The sequence below is a fragment of the Thunnus thynnus genome, chromosome 10 (genome assembly GCF_963924715.1).
Source record: "Thunnus thynnus chromosome 10, fThuThy2.1, whole genome shotgun sequence".
NCBI classification, from domain to species: domain Eukaryota; kingdom Metazoa; phylum Chordata; class Actinopteri; order Scombriformes; family Scombridae; genus Thunnus; species Thunnus thynnus.
Window position 1 is genome coordinate 4,212,840 of NC_089526.1, and position 17,185 is coordinate 4,230,024.

Sequence of the window (17,185 nt, forward strand, 5' to 3'; positions counted from 1 at the left end):
TGGGCAACAATAACTTTCATTTTCAGAGTCTTACACAGCTGCTTAGAGGAACCCATGGTTACTGAGTGCTCGCACAAGGTTTGAAGAGTCAGAGTACTTGTAAAGCTTAGAAATTGGCACCAGCTGACATTTCCTAATGACCATTGTTGACATGGCTCAGGCCTAACGAGCTGATTAAGGTCTGAGACCTTGTAAAAAGAATGTGAGACTTCGGAACTCCTGGGGTCCTCAAACTTTTGCACATGCCACAATGATGTTTTTATTTATTTATTTATTTATTTATGTTCAATTTATGACATAAAAAGTAAATATGGATTCATGTTTGCTGAAAATATTGTTCCTCCATATCCTAGAGAGACTGTTTATATCTTTTCAATTAAATAATGACCAAAATATGTTATTTGTCAAGGGTTGCCCAAACTTTTGAATACAACTGCACATCAGTCATTTGATCCTTGTAAACCTTATAATAAAAATATTTCCCTGGAACTGATCACTCCCAGATATTAGTGGCGTGTTCTGCGTGTAAACACACTGAAAACACATGCTGACGCTTTAATGAATCACACAACCGAGTGTTAGTCAAACTGGGAAAACACCTTTGTAAATCTCTATTCCTGTATAATATTCATCACTTGTGTGTTCTTTCATATGACAAATCTGCTGCCGGGTGTTGTACCTGTATGTTTGGGCGGTCTAAGAGGGAATTGACCCTCACATTTACTGTAATCACAGCTGCTTTTCCCATAAGTGACTTACTGCTCTGATTTTTGTAATACGTCAAAATAAACCGCTAACTGAGAGCTCATCATTTCTCACCTCAAGAGTTTAATATCATAATAATTTCACATCTTGAGCAGTAGCAGGAACACCCACAGTTCAGTTCACATCCAACATGTGTTTTGCTCATGTATTCAGTGTGGAAAAATACCCTTTCAAAACTGGGTGTCCCATGTTGTTGTTGTTGTTGTTGTTGTTTCAAAGACTTGTTTCCTGGTACCAATCCGTTTCCCAATAATCTCTAAATCAAATTTCAACTCATCCCAACCCACAAACAGATATGTTCAGATGTGGCTGATGGGAGGTGGCAGTATAGGCCAAAGCCCGGGGCGCACAACGACCAGGAGAAATACATAAATTATAGAGATAATTTAAATGAACAACCCAATGAGACGTTTGAAGAAACAAACCATCCATGTTCTTCATTGTGTTACTATATATTTATGTGCAACTCTGCCACAACCTCCAAAATTATGCATATTTGAAGCACAGCAGGCACAGTGTGACCATAATTAAACCTTGTGACATGGTACCAGTATAACTTCCTCTATACACTGAGTGTAGTGGACAATATTTTTACTTTGAGCAAATTTCCAAACCTAATTTTTAATTAGTTTGTTAAATTAAGTCTATATAGTTTCAGGACTTTTATTTTGTTACATAAATAAGGCCTGATCATTCGCATATGGACTAATAGGGCAGTCTGGTCACCCGGCTGATAAAGTGTAAAGTTTTCTGTCATCTCTCTAGTGTCGGCTGTCTGATAAAGACATAAAAACGCCCCCAGAAAAAAAACAAAAACATAAATGAGGCTTGTCAGATATACAGAGGAGGAGGAGAACCACAGATTTTAAATTTATTGTTCAAGTGCACAAATGTCAACAAGCATCTCTGGTATCAATGCCAGCAGTTGTGGCACCAGTGCGTTAGCTGCCTGTTTATTGTCAGTTGCATTCTCTGTGCTGCTTCTCACCTTTCAGCATTTAAACACATAAACTGTACAGTATATATATATAAAAAGAACATAATTAGCTTATTTTTTTTAACCCTCTCCCTCCTGAAAAAGTTTAATTTTGAGGTTTTCAGGGAGTCCTATATGTGTTGATTAACTGGTCTTTGTAAACCTTTTATGTGGCCTTTTTGCTGCCTTGAAGTCACGTCGTAAACATCAGAATTAAGTTGATCACAAATGTACAAACTAGTTTGATGGTAGGCTTGTGTGTGTGTGTGTGTGTGTATAACGAAGATTAGGGTGTGAGGGAACTGAAAGTTTTAAAGTTCACTCTGTAGCGTTACCGGCACTGGAGATGGCAGCTCTGTTTTGCTCTAAGCAAAAAAACAAAAGTATTGTCTTTCTGCCATGTATCAGTGAAAAAATATTTTTCTCTCAAGCTGTTAAAGATGTGTTTATTGCAGGAATTCATACTGACGTTGACCAAACTACGGTAAACCATGCAGAGATATAACCGAGGCTGACCTCATCTCACATTTATCTATCTGTGTGTGTGTGTGTGTGTGTGTGTGTTCGTGAGAGAGAGTGATTAAGGTGCAGGTGGGTAATGTGAGGATCTACAGTAATATGTGTGTTTGTGTGTGCGGGTGTGGGTGATGGGGGGGGGGGCGTGGCACATTGTGAATTTCCCCCATTTCTCATAGTGAGACTATGAGAATACACCTACTTCGCCCACTTCTGCCTGCCAGTTGCTGGGTAACACAGAGGCTAAAGGTTGGAGGAAATTGGTAAGAAACATAGCTCAGAAATAGACTAGCGTGTGCGTGCGTGTGTGTGTGTGTGTGTGTGTGTGCGCGAACCAGAGAAAGTGTGTTCTCGCTATTGCTGTCCCAGTGTGAGGATAACACCTTTTACTTTCGGTCTTTCTAAACTAATCATTGTCTTGAGATTCTGCACAATTTGCACGTAGTCGTCTGAGTTCATCCTCTCATCGGATGTGATCATCTGTATTGCATTTATTGACGACAAAATAAAAAAAAACAAAAACAGCCAAACAGATAAAAAAAAAAAAATTAAAAAAAACCTGTCTGTAGTTTTATTACTATAATAACACTTTTGTAGTGGTGTGCAAGCAGTAAGTAATACAATAAATAGCAGATGATTGCTGACTCATTTCTTTCAGCTTTTACCAATTTTTTATTACGTTAATTTTAAGTTGTAGTGTTTTTCTGCTGCCAGATGACACTGTTCAGAGAAAATAGACTCTTCTGGTGGAGTTTTTCTCTCCACCAGAAGAATAAAAAATGGATGGAAAAGAGCAGATGATTGCAGAATTTCATTGATCTTGACATTTTTATGCCCTTATAGGAAGCCGAGTAGAGACGTGACAGGAAATGATGGGAGACAAACGGGGGAATGCAAAAAACAAAAAGTCCCAGACCAGGCCTGAATCGGGGATGTTTTGGTTCAGTGTTGTGGCACCTTAACCTCTAACTCAACCCTTTTTTTTTTAAATATTGAAAACCAGAAAATTTCCATACAGTAAAGAAATTTTCTAACTACTCCTTTTTTAATTCCTGTTTTTCTACACTTCACCTTATGTCAGCGTTTACAGTTCAGCTCTTTTAAGTGACCTTAACTTCAAACACATGATGTGTGCCTGCATATCTTATCTGTTCGACTAATTTCAGCTAATACACTTCATCTGATACCTCATTACCTTTTTAATTGCTTATATGTTAACTAGCCTTTCAACTCTCTCTCTCTTTCAGTATTTCATCTCATTTTAGTGCTGTCTTCATTTCCTCCCTATACTCTTCTTTCACTTCACCCTTTATTTCAGCGTTTTTTTTTTTTTTTTGTTGGTTTTTTTTTCTTACAGAAAATGTATTCAGTTGCCTCTTAAACAGTCTCACCTCAGTTATAGTCATACGGCTGCAAAGCCGACGAAAAAAAACTGACTTCCTTCAGTCAAGAGGAAATCAAAGCAGTACAGTGATAGTTTGAATTGTAGCTGGTATCTTTTTTTTCAAGCTTGTGGCAGCTCGGTGGTTTGGTGCAGTAAGCTAATGATGTGAGGAAACTGTTCTAGAGAAAGTGCACAGTAGAAAAACCATGTCTCTTCAAGTTTATTGAGTCTTTAAACTGTTCATGTGTTGTTTCCAGGCAAAAAAAGAAAAGAATTTAGTTGGATAAATTAGTTATAGTTTGTTGTGTTTTTGAATCCACCAACAGCAAAGAAAATTAGGGTTATGGTTAGAGTTATGGTTAGAGTTAGTCACTTTCTGCCTGACACTTTAAGGCCTTTTCTTAGTGTATTTATGAAAAAAAAGTATTTGTTGCTTGTGAATTTGCACAAAAGTAGTTTTTTCCTTTTTTGATTCTAGCAGCCCACAGGAAACTGAAGAATGTGAAGTGGTTTCTTCTTTTTTCACTTGCTTTGCTTTTGTGGTCTTTAAAATCCACTGAGCTGCTAAAAACCCAACAGTTTAGGTTTATTTTTTAAATTAATTTAATAGTCCATTTAATAGTCTACCCCTCACATTCTGCCTACAACTCTACAGCCTACATTCACTAAACTACAACTAAATTAGCTGGTGAAATAAAACCTTTTTTTTTCTTTTTATAACCATTTATAACAGCTTGTAATCCACCAAACAAGACCAAATCATTTATCACCTTTTTAGCTTCATCTGTGATCTGCCTCTGCTCTGTTAAAAAAATCACAAACATCACATTAGCAGGTAAAATATTATATTATTTGCTTTGCTTTTGGTATCTAGCAGCTACTAGCTGAAGACAGTCACTCTGTTATGATTTATAATTGCCCAGATTTAGTTTAAAAAAACAGTTTAGCTAGTAAATTAGAAATATTTACTGCATTTAAAAAAAAAAATAAAAAAGCAGCCACCAGCAGAGAACACCCACTCTGCACCTCTTCCACCCACATGTCTGGCCTGAATGTGCACATCTGTAGTTTCTAGAAGAGAACCTTTTTGCTGAGTTAATTTCTTGCATTGTTTTCCTGGCATTAGTTTCTTGCACTTTGCTCAGCAGGTGTAGGGTGGAGCCGCTTCTCAGACCGTCAGTTAAACGCTCTGCCTCAACCGCCTTCTTGTTATTACGTGGAATTAAAATGTCATGCACCCGGTGGTTGAGGACGACCTCTAAGAGTGTATCTGTATGTATGTATGTGTGTGTGAGGTCAAGAGTGGCAGACGGTCTTTTATGTCTTTCTCACGCACACCGAGAACGTTCTGATCGTAAACGAGAGTCGTCCTAATTAGCCAGAAACTGAAACGTCATTTGCAAATAGTAAAATATTTAAAAATAGTTACTTAGAAATAGAAATCTATATTTGAAACCAAAACCATAATCTATAATTTTTGCCTCTTTAGACCAACCAAATTAAAGACAGCTGTGTTGAAGATTTTTATGTTAAAGCACATGTTAAACATAGTTTGTTTTACAGCAGAGTGAAACATTGATCACCTTCTGGCCTTTTCACTGCAGAACTGTCAAAATATTTGTCTTGAAGCATGAATCAATCTGGTAGTTAGATTAAATTCTTAATTATCTTTAAACAGGTTAATATTTTCCAAAGATTGACTGGTTTCTAGAAGTACCAAAGTAAAATAGAAACAGACTTCAGATTTCATTCAGCTTTCTGACCTCACCTGCACATTTCACCTAAAAAAGAAGAAACAATTCAAACAAAATATGACTGAAAAACAAAATAAATTTTGTATTGTACAAATAAAGATTTAGATTGTAGGAAATAATTAACATTTTTTGGCCTACAAGCCCTTTTGAAGTCCTATAATTGACCCCAACTGTCAGAGAAACGTGAAACTGTCATTTTCATCGTTGTATAATTTTATTTATCACTCCAAGAACATGGAGGGAGCTCTAAATAATGATATCCAGACATTATTAATTAAATTCATTGTAATAATCAAACAGCCAAGCAGCTGAAATCATTTATTTCCTGTTCAGTATGTAACAGCACATTTACACATTCACATTACCAACCCATTCTTTAAGAAATATGTCAAAGTCTAGAAAAAATACATTTGGAAATATCTTAAATAAATATTTGGAGGTTAAAATGTCTGAAAAACATTTAATAACATCTAATAGTATTTAATATAGTACAATATTTTAATGTCAAATTGAATTTTAAAGGTCTTTAATATACCAGGAACACTTCTTTATCTTCTAAAAGGCCAGTGATTTTATTTAGTGATGCTTTATCCATCCATCCGTTTTCCACTTATCAGACATCCGTCACCCCGGCAACACCCTCCAGCTCCTCCTGGGGAATCCCAAGGCATTCCCAGGATGGAAGAGATATGTAGTCCCTCCAGTCCCTACTAGTTGGAGGCGTCCAGGAGGTGTTCCCCCGGATATCTCTCAGGCTGAGAGGACTCTCCCTCTCTGCTCCGAGAATCGTCACCTTATTGTGGCGGAGGGCTTTGAGCGCCCCTTTGACCCCTGAGAGCTGTGTCATCGGGATCCATAGCCCCTGGTTTTCCCCCAAGGCAAATTGGTCCCAGGTGAAGGTCCAGACGGAGAATGATTCATAAACCTCAATGAAGCGTGTGGGAACCTTGCCCAGAAGAGGGGAGACCAGGACACCCGTGTGGAGTTAAAACTTTGTAATCAAGAAATTCTAACTGCCATTAAACTCTTGACAGTGAGTTTTGTGGTTCAAGCTCTAAAACAATGAAACCTACACTTCCCACAATGCAGCTCGATAGTATCTTTCACTTCAAACATCCTTGCAAAAGCCCACAGTTATATAACGCTTTCTGTTTGTCATCATAGCCAAAGAAGACATTATATAAATATATATCACACTACTGCAGTATTCATGACAGTTAAAATGATCTCTGTGTGCCTCTTTGAAAAGGTTTCAAACGTTCATAGATCAGACTTTCAGGCTCCTTGAATGTTTCTAAAATCATCTCAGAAATCTCCTCAGTGCGAATCACACACTCACAACCCTGGAAGGCAGAGAAAGTCGCTGCTTTTAACGGACTTTTTGCGGTCGTGGTCTTTCAACAGGAGGGCGGGGTCAGTCACATGGAGGCCATCGTATTTAGCAACACACACACACACTCTCACACACTTTCACACAGTATGAAACTGTCAAACTGTCAGAGTGAAAGTTTAAAAATTCGAATCTTGTCAACAACGAGCATAAAAACAATCAACTGTCACTTCATAGCTGAAAGAAGAAAAAAAAAAACACGCTCAGGTTTACCTTCGTACACTTTCTATCTTCTCTCACAACACATGACTCAACACACCCTCTCTCTCTCTCTCTCTCTCTCTCTCTCTCTCTCTCTCTCTCTCTCTCTCTCTCTCTCTCTCTCTCTCTCTCTCAGCCACCACACCGATGAGTTACTATCGTGTATGATGTGGTCTCTCTCACCTCACGTAACCAACTGTTTTCCTCTTTTCTCTGCACCGTCTCTCCCTCGCTCTTCTCTCTACATCATTCTTTCCTTTTACAGTATTTCATTTAACCCGTTTCGCTCCGCTCCCTTCTTAATTTCCTCTTTTCTGTCTTTTTTTTCCTCTTTCTCTTTCACCCTTTTTGTCTACTTTCCTCCTCTTCTTCCTTCTGTCTTCCCTTTTCCTCTCCTCCACTCCCTCCTTCCCTATCCATTTGTCTCTCTCTCTCCCACATCCTCTCTTGTTTTCTACTTATAATAATCTTACTAACTGTATTTTTGCAGCACATCTCTACACAAATGCACAAATTGTTTCAGTCAAACACAGTAAAACAGAGAGAATGTGTTAAAATTTTGAGAGAAAACAGGAAAATATCAAAGTGGAAAGCAGCAATAAACAATAACAACAACAAAAAGATGTTTTAAAAGATGCTACTGATTTAATTATTCATCTTTTTCTCTCTTTCCGCAGGTGAGGTGAAGCGTTACCAGGTGGTGATTCACGGAATTGAACCCCTGCTGGAGACTCCTCTTCAGTGGCTCAGCGAACATCTCAGCCACCCCGACAACTTCCTGCACATCTGTATCAACCCCACCCCGACCGACTGACTGACTGGAAAAACCCACCTCCTACCCTCTCTCTCTCTCTCTCTCTCTCACTGTCACCGTGACAACCGACCGACCAGCTGACCCACCAGCAGCAGCCGACTGGATGTCCCGCCCCCCACCCCCTCCCTCCAACCACCCCCAGGAAATGTCAGCGCTTAGCAGGTGGAAACTCTGAACTCTGAAACGAACTCTTTAATGAGAATTTTGTCAATGATGCACAAAGAGGAGGAGGAAGAACAAACCTCTGTTTGCATCTTATCTATTTATATTTCTACTCCTACTATTACTAATACTCCTCTTCTCACCTCAGACGACGCGTACAGGAGGAGATGAAAGGATCTTCTTCCTCCTCTGCTCCCAAAAGACATTTCTATTGGTAAAGAGGTGGCCGAATGAGCTTTTTTTTCTATCCTGCTATCTTTTTTCTACTCCTCTCCAAACAAACATCTCTATTGGAGTAGAGGAGGTGAAAGGATCGCTTGTGTCCCCCCCATTCTGCCACACACATCTTCCTCCTCATCTACTGTAATCCAAGACAGTCCCGTCGACAGGGAGACAGGATTTTTTTGGGGGGGAGGGAGAGGCGTATTAGTCATGCTGAAGTTGCCTTAGTTACCACACTCACCTGTTTTCATCGTCTTGACGTACATGAAGTTACTCTGAGTTTACATCACCTCAGCCTCGGCCTCCAAATAACCCTCTATAAGACAATTCTACAGAGGACTATGTTTTGGTTTGGTTGCCTGGATTAACTTTTTTTTTTTGGCTTCATTTGACAACGTGGTATAAGAAGAAGACTTGGACTTGGCGCCTAGTGCCACCTTTTTTTTTTTCTTTTTTTTTTAAGAAAGCAATTTAACAAGCAGATAAAAAAAAAAACACGTCTAGTACTGTTCATGAATTAGCATTAAAATTGCAGCTTTAACTCAAAACGGTGTAACTTAAATTTTTTGTTTACTTTCATATTTCATCAAATAAAATCACATTGTTGTTTTAACCTGAAAATAAAAAGGCTGTACTTGTTTGTTTTTTTTCCCCGCAGCAGGATGCTAACTGTCGAGCTTGAACTAGCTTATTTATGAAGCTAAAGCGTATTGATTTAGGGTCATGGGGGAAAAAAAAACTCCATGTGTTTTCAATAGCAGGTGTTGAATTCTCGCCATCAATGAACACAGTTTTTGCTGTTTTACTGTCTGTTTTTTTTTTTTTTTTGTCAGATTTGGCTCAAGCCTCTTCGTCCGTGGCCAAACTTTAAATGAACATCTGGTTTGGATTCATTTGAAGAACTTCTCTCGAGATAATGAGACAACAACAGGCGCATTTATCATCAAGTCTGCTGGCTTTTTGGGGACCAAAGTTGTGTAACATGTCATGTTGAATTTTAGGCTTGTGGAAAGAAAAGAAAACTGGCAAAAAAAAAAAAGCAGGTACTGTGTGACTGTTGACATGATCGGACCTCTGCTGGTTGTCATATGTCATTAATCACTCGTTTGTTTTTTTTCATTTCAGTATTTTGTCTTTTTTACATCTGTTCTTACTGAAATAAAATTACTCTTAAAGCATTCGGCTGACACTGTTATCCAGAATGACTTCAAATAAAAGTGAGTTGATTCAAATATTTAACTGTGAGAATCTACTTTATTTATTAATGAAATAAACATATTTAAAGAATAGGACTCACCGGTTACATTCATGTTTGTAAATTTAGTCGATACTTAAAATAACCAGCTGTGGCGGTAAGTGTGAGTCCTGTTCACTATGAAAGGTCACAAAACCCTCAGTGCATCTTTCCAAAAATGAGATTTTATTTCCATCGCAGGTAAACTGAACCTTGAATAGCTTCACTCGACAGATCTCACCTTCCTTATTATATTAAGAAGCTGGGTGTCACAAGTTTTTTTATTACTGGTAACTAAATGTTACCAGTAACCACAAACAAAATTCCCTTCACCTCCGTGCTTTGTATTGGGGTCGAGACAGATAATCTCACAACCTGGATGAATGAAAGCAAAACTCTGCATAGCTAGAAGCTGCGAGAGGTGAAAGACAACATGATAAGTATGTTTCTGATATATTTAGATGGGGAATCAGCAGTTTGCGTACATCGCATGATGTTACGAATATAATATCCAGAACGGTTTCTGTTGTGCAGCAAACAAACTGCAGTAATCTTCTATAATTTACATTATTTTTAACGTTACTTTTGTTGGTTTGAGACACAATTCAGGGTTAAAATCTGGCTTAATCTGGTTTATAATGTAACAAAGGATTTACAGCTAAACAGAAACTTGTCTGGTTTCCAACCTGTTGCATTATTTCTAAATACTGAACATGTTCGTATAGAATCTACTGTAACAGGATATTGTGGCCGTGAGGTTTCTACACTCTTGCTGCATGCGCATCCTCCATTGTTTGTGAATAGGACATGTGTCTATTGAGAGAGAAAAAGTAACACATCGTTTTATTCATCTTTTTACGGTTAGATTTGTTGATAATAAGAAACATATTGTAAAAAAAAAAAGGGGATGTGGATAACCAAAAAAAAAGTTCATGCAACCAGTTTCTAAAGCACAGTGGAGCTGGTGGTGTCTGCCAGTCTTTGAGAATACGTTTTTTAGCTGATACTATGCTCATCAACAGAGCTGCTTGTATGTGTGAGGGGAGAGTGAAAGCACCCAAAGAAAAGCCAAGTCCCCAATCTGACTGTATATGCATTCATATATAGATTGTTTTGTCTTTTTATAATCCTATTATTGATGGGTGGTGTAGGTGATATGTACCGTTATGATGTTTTGTGTCCTCTATACGTGGTTAAGATGAACTCCTCTCTGTTTCTTCTATGCCTCTCTCTCTCCGGGCGTTGACTTTCGTGCAGTTTATATGAAAAACACCATTTTACCTTTTTAAAGATGATATCAGCCTGAAACTGTTCTCCTGTCATGCTGTTGATTATTTTAGGATGTTGTTAGTCTGGATGGAGCTCAGCTGGTTGGCGAAACAGTGAAAGTGTTTTTTTTTTTTTAAGGGTTTCTGCTGTTTTACCTTCACTTTATCCATCATATTAATAACATCTCTCTCTCTGTGTCTCTCTCTTGTGTTTTACTGCTGACACTCACCCTCCCTCTCTCTCTTCATCTCTCCTGGATAATTATCTGTTGGCATTTCACCCGCTGCTAATGAGACCACTAAACTGTCCTGTCAGACAGGCCTCAGGCTGCTTTTTTGTGTGTATATATATGTGTGTGTGTGTGTGTCTCGATGTGAGCAAGCTCGGTTTCGCGGAACTGAACTGTACAGCGTGAGTGTGTGTGTGTGATGTAGTGTGTGTGTACATAATTACAGACATCATTTATAGCCCCCCACAGGTGTGTGTGTGAAGACGTCTTCTCTCTCTCTCTCACACACACACACACTCGTCTCTTGTTGCATTTAAAGTGTGTGTGTGTGTGTGTGTGAGTGATGTCACACATCATATCATCACGTCAGCCTTCCTCACCGCTGCCACCGCCGCCAACTATGATGGGACGGCGGTTTTATGGAGTTGAGTCAAGACCCTTGGCTCGGCGTGGGGTACAGTATGTGTTTATGTGTTTGTGTGTGTGTGTGTGTGCGTTTGTGTGTGTTTATGTGTTTGTATACACACTGCAGACACATGATGAAAAGTCTGTCTCACTCTGTCATCTCGCTGACACACACTTTTTTATGGGATTTCCCGAGCTGCCGTCCGACCCCCGTACTGTACAACATACTGAGCAGAAGGAGAGAGAGAGAGAGAGAGAGAGAGAGACATAGGAAATAAAAGGAGAGGGAGGGAGGGAAGGGGGGGGGGATGTTTGGTGAGGTGTTTGGATGGAATGAGCAGAAAGTAAATTGTTAGCAGGGCTTCGTCTTTTTTTTTTTTCTTTTCTCCCTGAATCAGAGTGGAAAAGTTCACTTGTATTGTTGTATCTTCTGTCTTCGGATCATCACACTGAACAGATTTAAGTAAATAAAAGCTTATGAACAAAAGTACCCTGTAATTCACAAGAACTCGATTATTGGACAGGAGTTTTTAGTGAACCAGCATCCTGCCTGGTTCAGATATTTCAGTCAAAAAAAAAAAAAAAAAAAAAAAAAGTCATTTACAATCTGTGTAAGACTGTCCACGTTTGTCGGCTGGTTGAATAGTTCGGAAACCCCCTCTCGCCACACGTTTCCAATGGCAGATTAGAGACGCCTGTGCAGCGGGGCCATTTCTGTAAATTTCCAAAACCAACGATCAGATTATTCACACCCACTCCTTACCGTGATTGGCCAGCTGGGCGGAGGTGAGAAAGGCGTGCGGGTTAAAAAATTCTTCACACAACTTTTTTTTTTTTTTCTGTTGTTTGTCATTGTTAACAACTGAGTGTCTGAAAATATGAGCTGTTATCAGCATATTTAAACAATACTGCGTCCCCCCCCCCCTCCCCTACCTTTCTCTCTATGACGGCCGGCTGCTTTCTACTGTCGCTGTTTGGAACAACTATAAACACTTTTCATTTCTAATGCAGCTGACTAACACATCCTGTGAGCCAGTTATGATCAATCATAACTGACCTCAGTTAACTGAGTCTAAGCTGGATAAATGTGAAAATACATCTTTTTCCTATCTGTTGGTGATACTTATTGTTCAGGTGTTTCAATGTGGACAAAGATCTTTATGAAAATGACCTGAAAGCACTTGTGTTGACTGACGTTTTCACATATAAAACAGCACATAGTCTACAGGTTCACACGCCGGCAGCATGTTGACACATGACATTGCGTCATCCTCGTCCGGATGTCTTATTTTCCAGTGTTGATGCGTGTCAACTCTCTTAAGAAGCTGAGATTTTATAGTTTCCAGTCTCTCTGGAGAGACATATCCCTGCGACTGTACTGCTTCCTCTGTCTGTACGTCACGTCTGATGTTCGCCGCGGCCATCAAACGGCCTCGTAGCTCAGTAAGGTCAAGACGTCGACCGTGAACCCCGACGTGTCTGGCTGGAGACCTTTGTTGCATCTCATTCTTTCTCATTTCCTGTTGTTTCATCTCTACTGTCTGTAATTAAGGCTTTTAAAAAAAAAGCGGTTACCGAGATAAACAGACACTAAATGAACACACTGACTGTTCTTTACACTGATGAAACTCCGCAATGGCATTTTTGATCTCTTATGAGTAACTCCAGATCGGGCGGACGTCACTAAACAAACTGCGGACACATGCTTCTGTGTTTACATGACGTCTTTAGTTTGTTGAGCAACAAGGAATAAACTGCACTGACCTCGTAGGTTTCACACACACACACAGTTCAGTTTCTCTACTCAGCCTCTGAAAACGGTGGTATAATGTCTTTACGAGGCTGTGGAGGGAGCTTTCCAAAGTTTAGAAAAAGAAAAAGTTAACCCTGATGATGTCATCGGGGTAATCGCAGTTAGACTAGATCATCATTTGTGTTTAAAACTGAGGGTTTCATAGAAGAAAACACACAAAATTAACACAAAACTTGCAAAAAACGGCCCTCTCTCTAGAGTCTAGGACTAAAGTTTGTCCATTCTGGGCTACCGTAGACACATTTCTAGATATAAAAGGCTCATTCTAAGGTAACGAAAACACAAGAAGTCTTATTTTCAGGTGATTATACACTAATTAAAACATATTATATCCAATTTCTGCCATGTCCGTTCCCACTAGATGCCACTAAATTCTACACACGCTGCACCTTTAAACATCAGAGGGGACAGTTATGTAGTTTGTGTCAGAACTTAATTAGTATCAGGAAGGTTTTCATCAACCCTTTGTTTGTGTCTCCATACCAACACCCCTCTGTTTGTTCCAATAATAGACCAAAACTTTACCGGACAGCTGATTTCCAACAGATTCCGTGAAATCATTCAGTCACACACACACACACACACACACACACACACACACACACACACACACACACACTTTTACCATCAGCTCAGACCACAAACTATGCCCTCCAACTCTACTCAGTCCCCTACTGTCCTGCCTGATTCCGTGAAACCACAATCTCATACACACATACTCACACACACACACACACACACACATGCACGTGCACACACACCCCCCCATGCCCCCCCCCTCTCTCCGTCTCAGGGGGGCCACAGTGTTCTGCTGTATATCAGACAGCAGAGCAGAGATCAAGAAGATCAACAGATGAGAGCGATTAGTGATGTAGAGGAAGTCATGAGTGTGTTCTGCCTATGAAGCCGCACACACACACACACACACACACACAAATACACACATATAAAACAATACAGACCGGGACAGAGAGAACATGTGTGATGAGTGAAAATGACAACATACTGTGTGTGTTTGTGTGTAGGATTGTGTTCCTGCTGAGTTAAAAACACCTTAAATGTGAGTGTGACGATACAAAACAAGACACAGATGAATTATAAGAATACATTTAAAAGATGAAAAGGATGAAAAACAAAGTAATCGGAGTAAGAAGGAAGAGATAAATCCAGAACAAATTAGTGTTAATGAGCGTGTGGTCACTTTTATAACAACATCTTTGTCTAGACGTGCTCGTTTACGTGTAAATGTGTGTATATGTTACATCCGGACTGTCTGCAGGCCTTTAATATGCCTGAAGAAAAACATTTTAACTCTATATTTCTCTGAAGTGGGGAAAAAAAACAGGATTTGACTGTAGACTTGAGGTTCATCTAACAGTTCATTTCCTATTTTTTCTTTTTCCTCATTTACAGTTTCACATCTTCACTTTCACACACTTTTTTTTTTGTGGTCTTAATCTTGTTATTTTTCTTGTTGAAGTCGTTTTAAATTCACTTCCAGAATGAATTAAAAGGTTTTTAAATCTAGTTTTCATTCGGCTATACAAACGTGTCCCGTTAATGTTTAATAAGGACGTATATTTATTTGTTTTCTACTTGCTTTGTGTGTTTAATACACTACAGTTCGGCATGTTCGGCTATCTTAAAAGTATCTCAGGAAATGTACAGAACATAACTGGTTGAATTTAATGAGTAAACCGCTTGAAATGCTACATTTAGCATCGTAATCCAAGTCTACAAGCTACAAACAGGACACCGTATTGTGGTGTAAATATAAGAGCCTGAAAAATACTGAGCAACTGTCGAACTGGGCCGAATTTGGTGGAAGATTGAAGTTTTTATCAGCATTTCAGTGACTGTAGTTCAAACAGGTGCAGTAAGAACCTGCATCACAAGGAAATACAGTCATAAAATGCTGTCGAAACAAAAATTACAACAGTTAAATTTAACCGAGACGTTTAAAAAGCTAAAATCCGGCCTGGTTTTAATGGTGCAGCCTGTCTGGACGTAGTGTGTCAATAAACATGGCGGGAGTGGTTGCAAATCACATTTAGATGAAATAATTGTAATGTGTAACGGACAAATTTAAAGATTTTCAAACTAGCAGCAGCTTTTGTAGTACTGTAGTACTATTCTTACTCTGTAAACAAAAGGTTTGAAGATACACATCAGAAGTTTTTCATGAACACCAACGAGGCTTTTTCAGTAAAACTAATCATCAGTGGCTTGTTTTGATGGAAATCTTACATTTCCTGCTCAGAGACACTTTCACATCTACAGCTAAAAAGAAAAAAATAGAGAGTTTACATGTAAAAAAAACAGAAACATCCACTGGAATGTAAGAACTCAAATTGAAATGCTGTAAAGATTAAACTGATGAGATTTCAGCACAAACACACATTTTTTTTTCTTTTCTTCCAGTTGAACCAATAAACAACCAGAGAAGCAGAAGTGTGTGTGTGTGTGTGTGTGTGTGCATGTTTCTTTGTCTCTCTGTTCCTGGCAGTGTGACACACACACAAACACACAAACACACACACACACACACACACTTACTTCTCTCTGTGGTTCTCTCTCTCTCTGTCTCTCTCAGAGGAGAGAAGGATGGACGTCCATTTTTAACAAGAACGACGGCCTTTGAAGTAACGTAATGATTCAAAGGACACAGTTCAATCTTCTCTCTCTGTCTCTCACCACACACACACACACACACACACACACACACACACACACCAACCCGCTCAGACGCTCAGATGACACATAAAATGTCTGTTTGATTTAAAAGTTGTTTATTCGTTTGTCTTTTATATCTCCCTCCTTCTTTCCTTTATGCTCTTTTTCTCTTCTTTTTCTTGCAAAAAAAAAAAAAAAAAATACCATCTCGCTCTTTCTCTGGTTCCCACTTTCATCTTCTCTTTGTCAAAGACAACTTTCCCCTTTGCAATAAAACCCCTAAACCACCTAACTTCCCCACCAGCATCTGACACACACACACACACGGAAACACACACAAGAATGCTGCAAAGTAAACTAGGCAAGGCGGCTTTATTTATAGAGCACATTTCATTACAAAGAAACTCAATGTGCTTTACATTTAAAAAGAGACATCAAGCATATGTAAGAAGTGGTATAACAATAATAAAAAAAACAACATATATTTATACATACCAACACGCACTAACACTGTTCAAAGGCCTGAGGAAACAGGAAGGTTTTGAGCTTTAAATGTAGATACAGTATTCCAGAGGGAAGATCCACACTAACTAAATGAACCTTTACCAGATCCTTATCTTATTCTGGGTACAACCAGAGAGCTGCCGTCTGAAGACCTGAGAGGTCTGATGGGGGTGTAGTTAGTCAGTGGAACCATGTAGTGCCTTAAAAAAACAATAGGAGGATGTTAAAGTGAATTCTCAGTTGTTGAATGTGAGGCCAATGAAGTGATTTAAGTATGCGATGATGTTTTCTTGTACCTTGGCGGCTGAATTCTGTATGAATATTTTGATAATCCAGTGAAAAAAGCATTGTGGTAATCTAATCTGATATATGTCTCAGGTGGTAGAATGACCGTCTTGTAATATCTGATATGTAATTTTCGAAATTTAACATCAGCGTCCAGGATGACATGTAGGTTTCTGACCTGCTCACTGGATTTTAGGGTGCATGATAAAAAGATATGAGAATTAATTAAGAATTTCAGTTTTATTCATGTTTAGCTGTAAGAAGTTTTGTTGCCATCCAATAATCTATGTCTGTAATGCAGAGAGATATAGAGCTGTGTATCGTCTGCGTAAGAACGATCGGATATGTTATGATTCTTAACGATGATACGAAGTGGGATCATGTATAGATTTAAAAGTAGTGGGCCAAGGATTGATCCTTGGGGGACTCCAGAGATAATTCTTGTAATTATATTATAATTACAAGATCACATATATATAATTTGTGAACTTGTGATTTTTGGCCACACTAGACGGCCAAAAGTGTGTGGACACCTGAACTTTGCACCCATGTGTGAGTTTTGCTTAATCTGCTGCTATAACAGCCTCCA

The 17,185-nt window shown here is 38.9% G+C and overlaps 1 protein-coding gene across 2 annotated transcripts in view; it reads left to right on the top strand.

Annotated features, from left to right (window-relative positions):
* The window catches only part of atg5 (ATG5 autophagy related 5 homolog (S. cerevisiae)), a 42,835-nt gene extending 33,412 nt beyond the window's left edge, over positions 1-9,423 (top strand). Inside the window, exon 8 of one of the 2 annotated variants that reach the window (XM_067600504.1) lies at positions 3,101-4,197. In XM_067600504.1, the coding sequence (XP_067456605.1) occupies positions 3,101-3,120 (20 nt within the window). In that variant the 3' untranslated portion in view covers positions 3,121-4,197. Of the gene's footprint in view, positions 1-3,100; positions 4,198-7,663 lie in introns of those variants that run through there. The other variant, XM_067600502.1, reaches the window with a different exon arrangement.
* Positions 9,424-17,185: the final 7,762 nt, after the last annotated feature.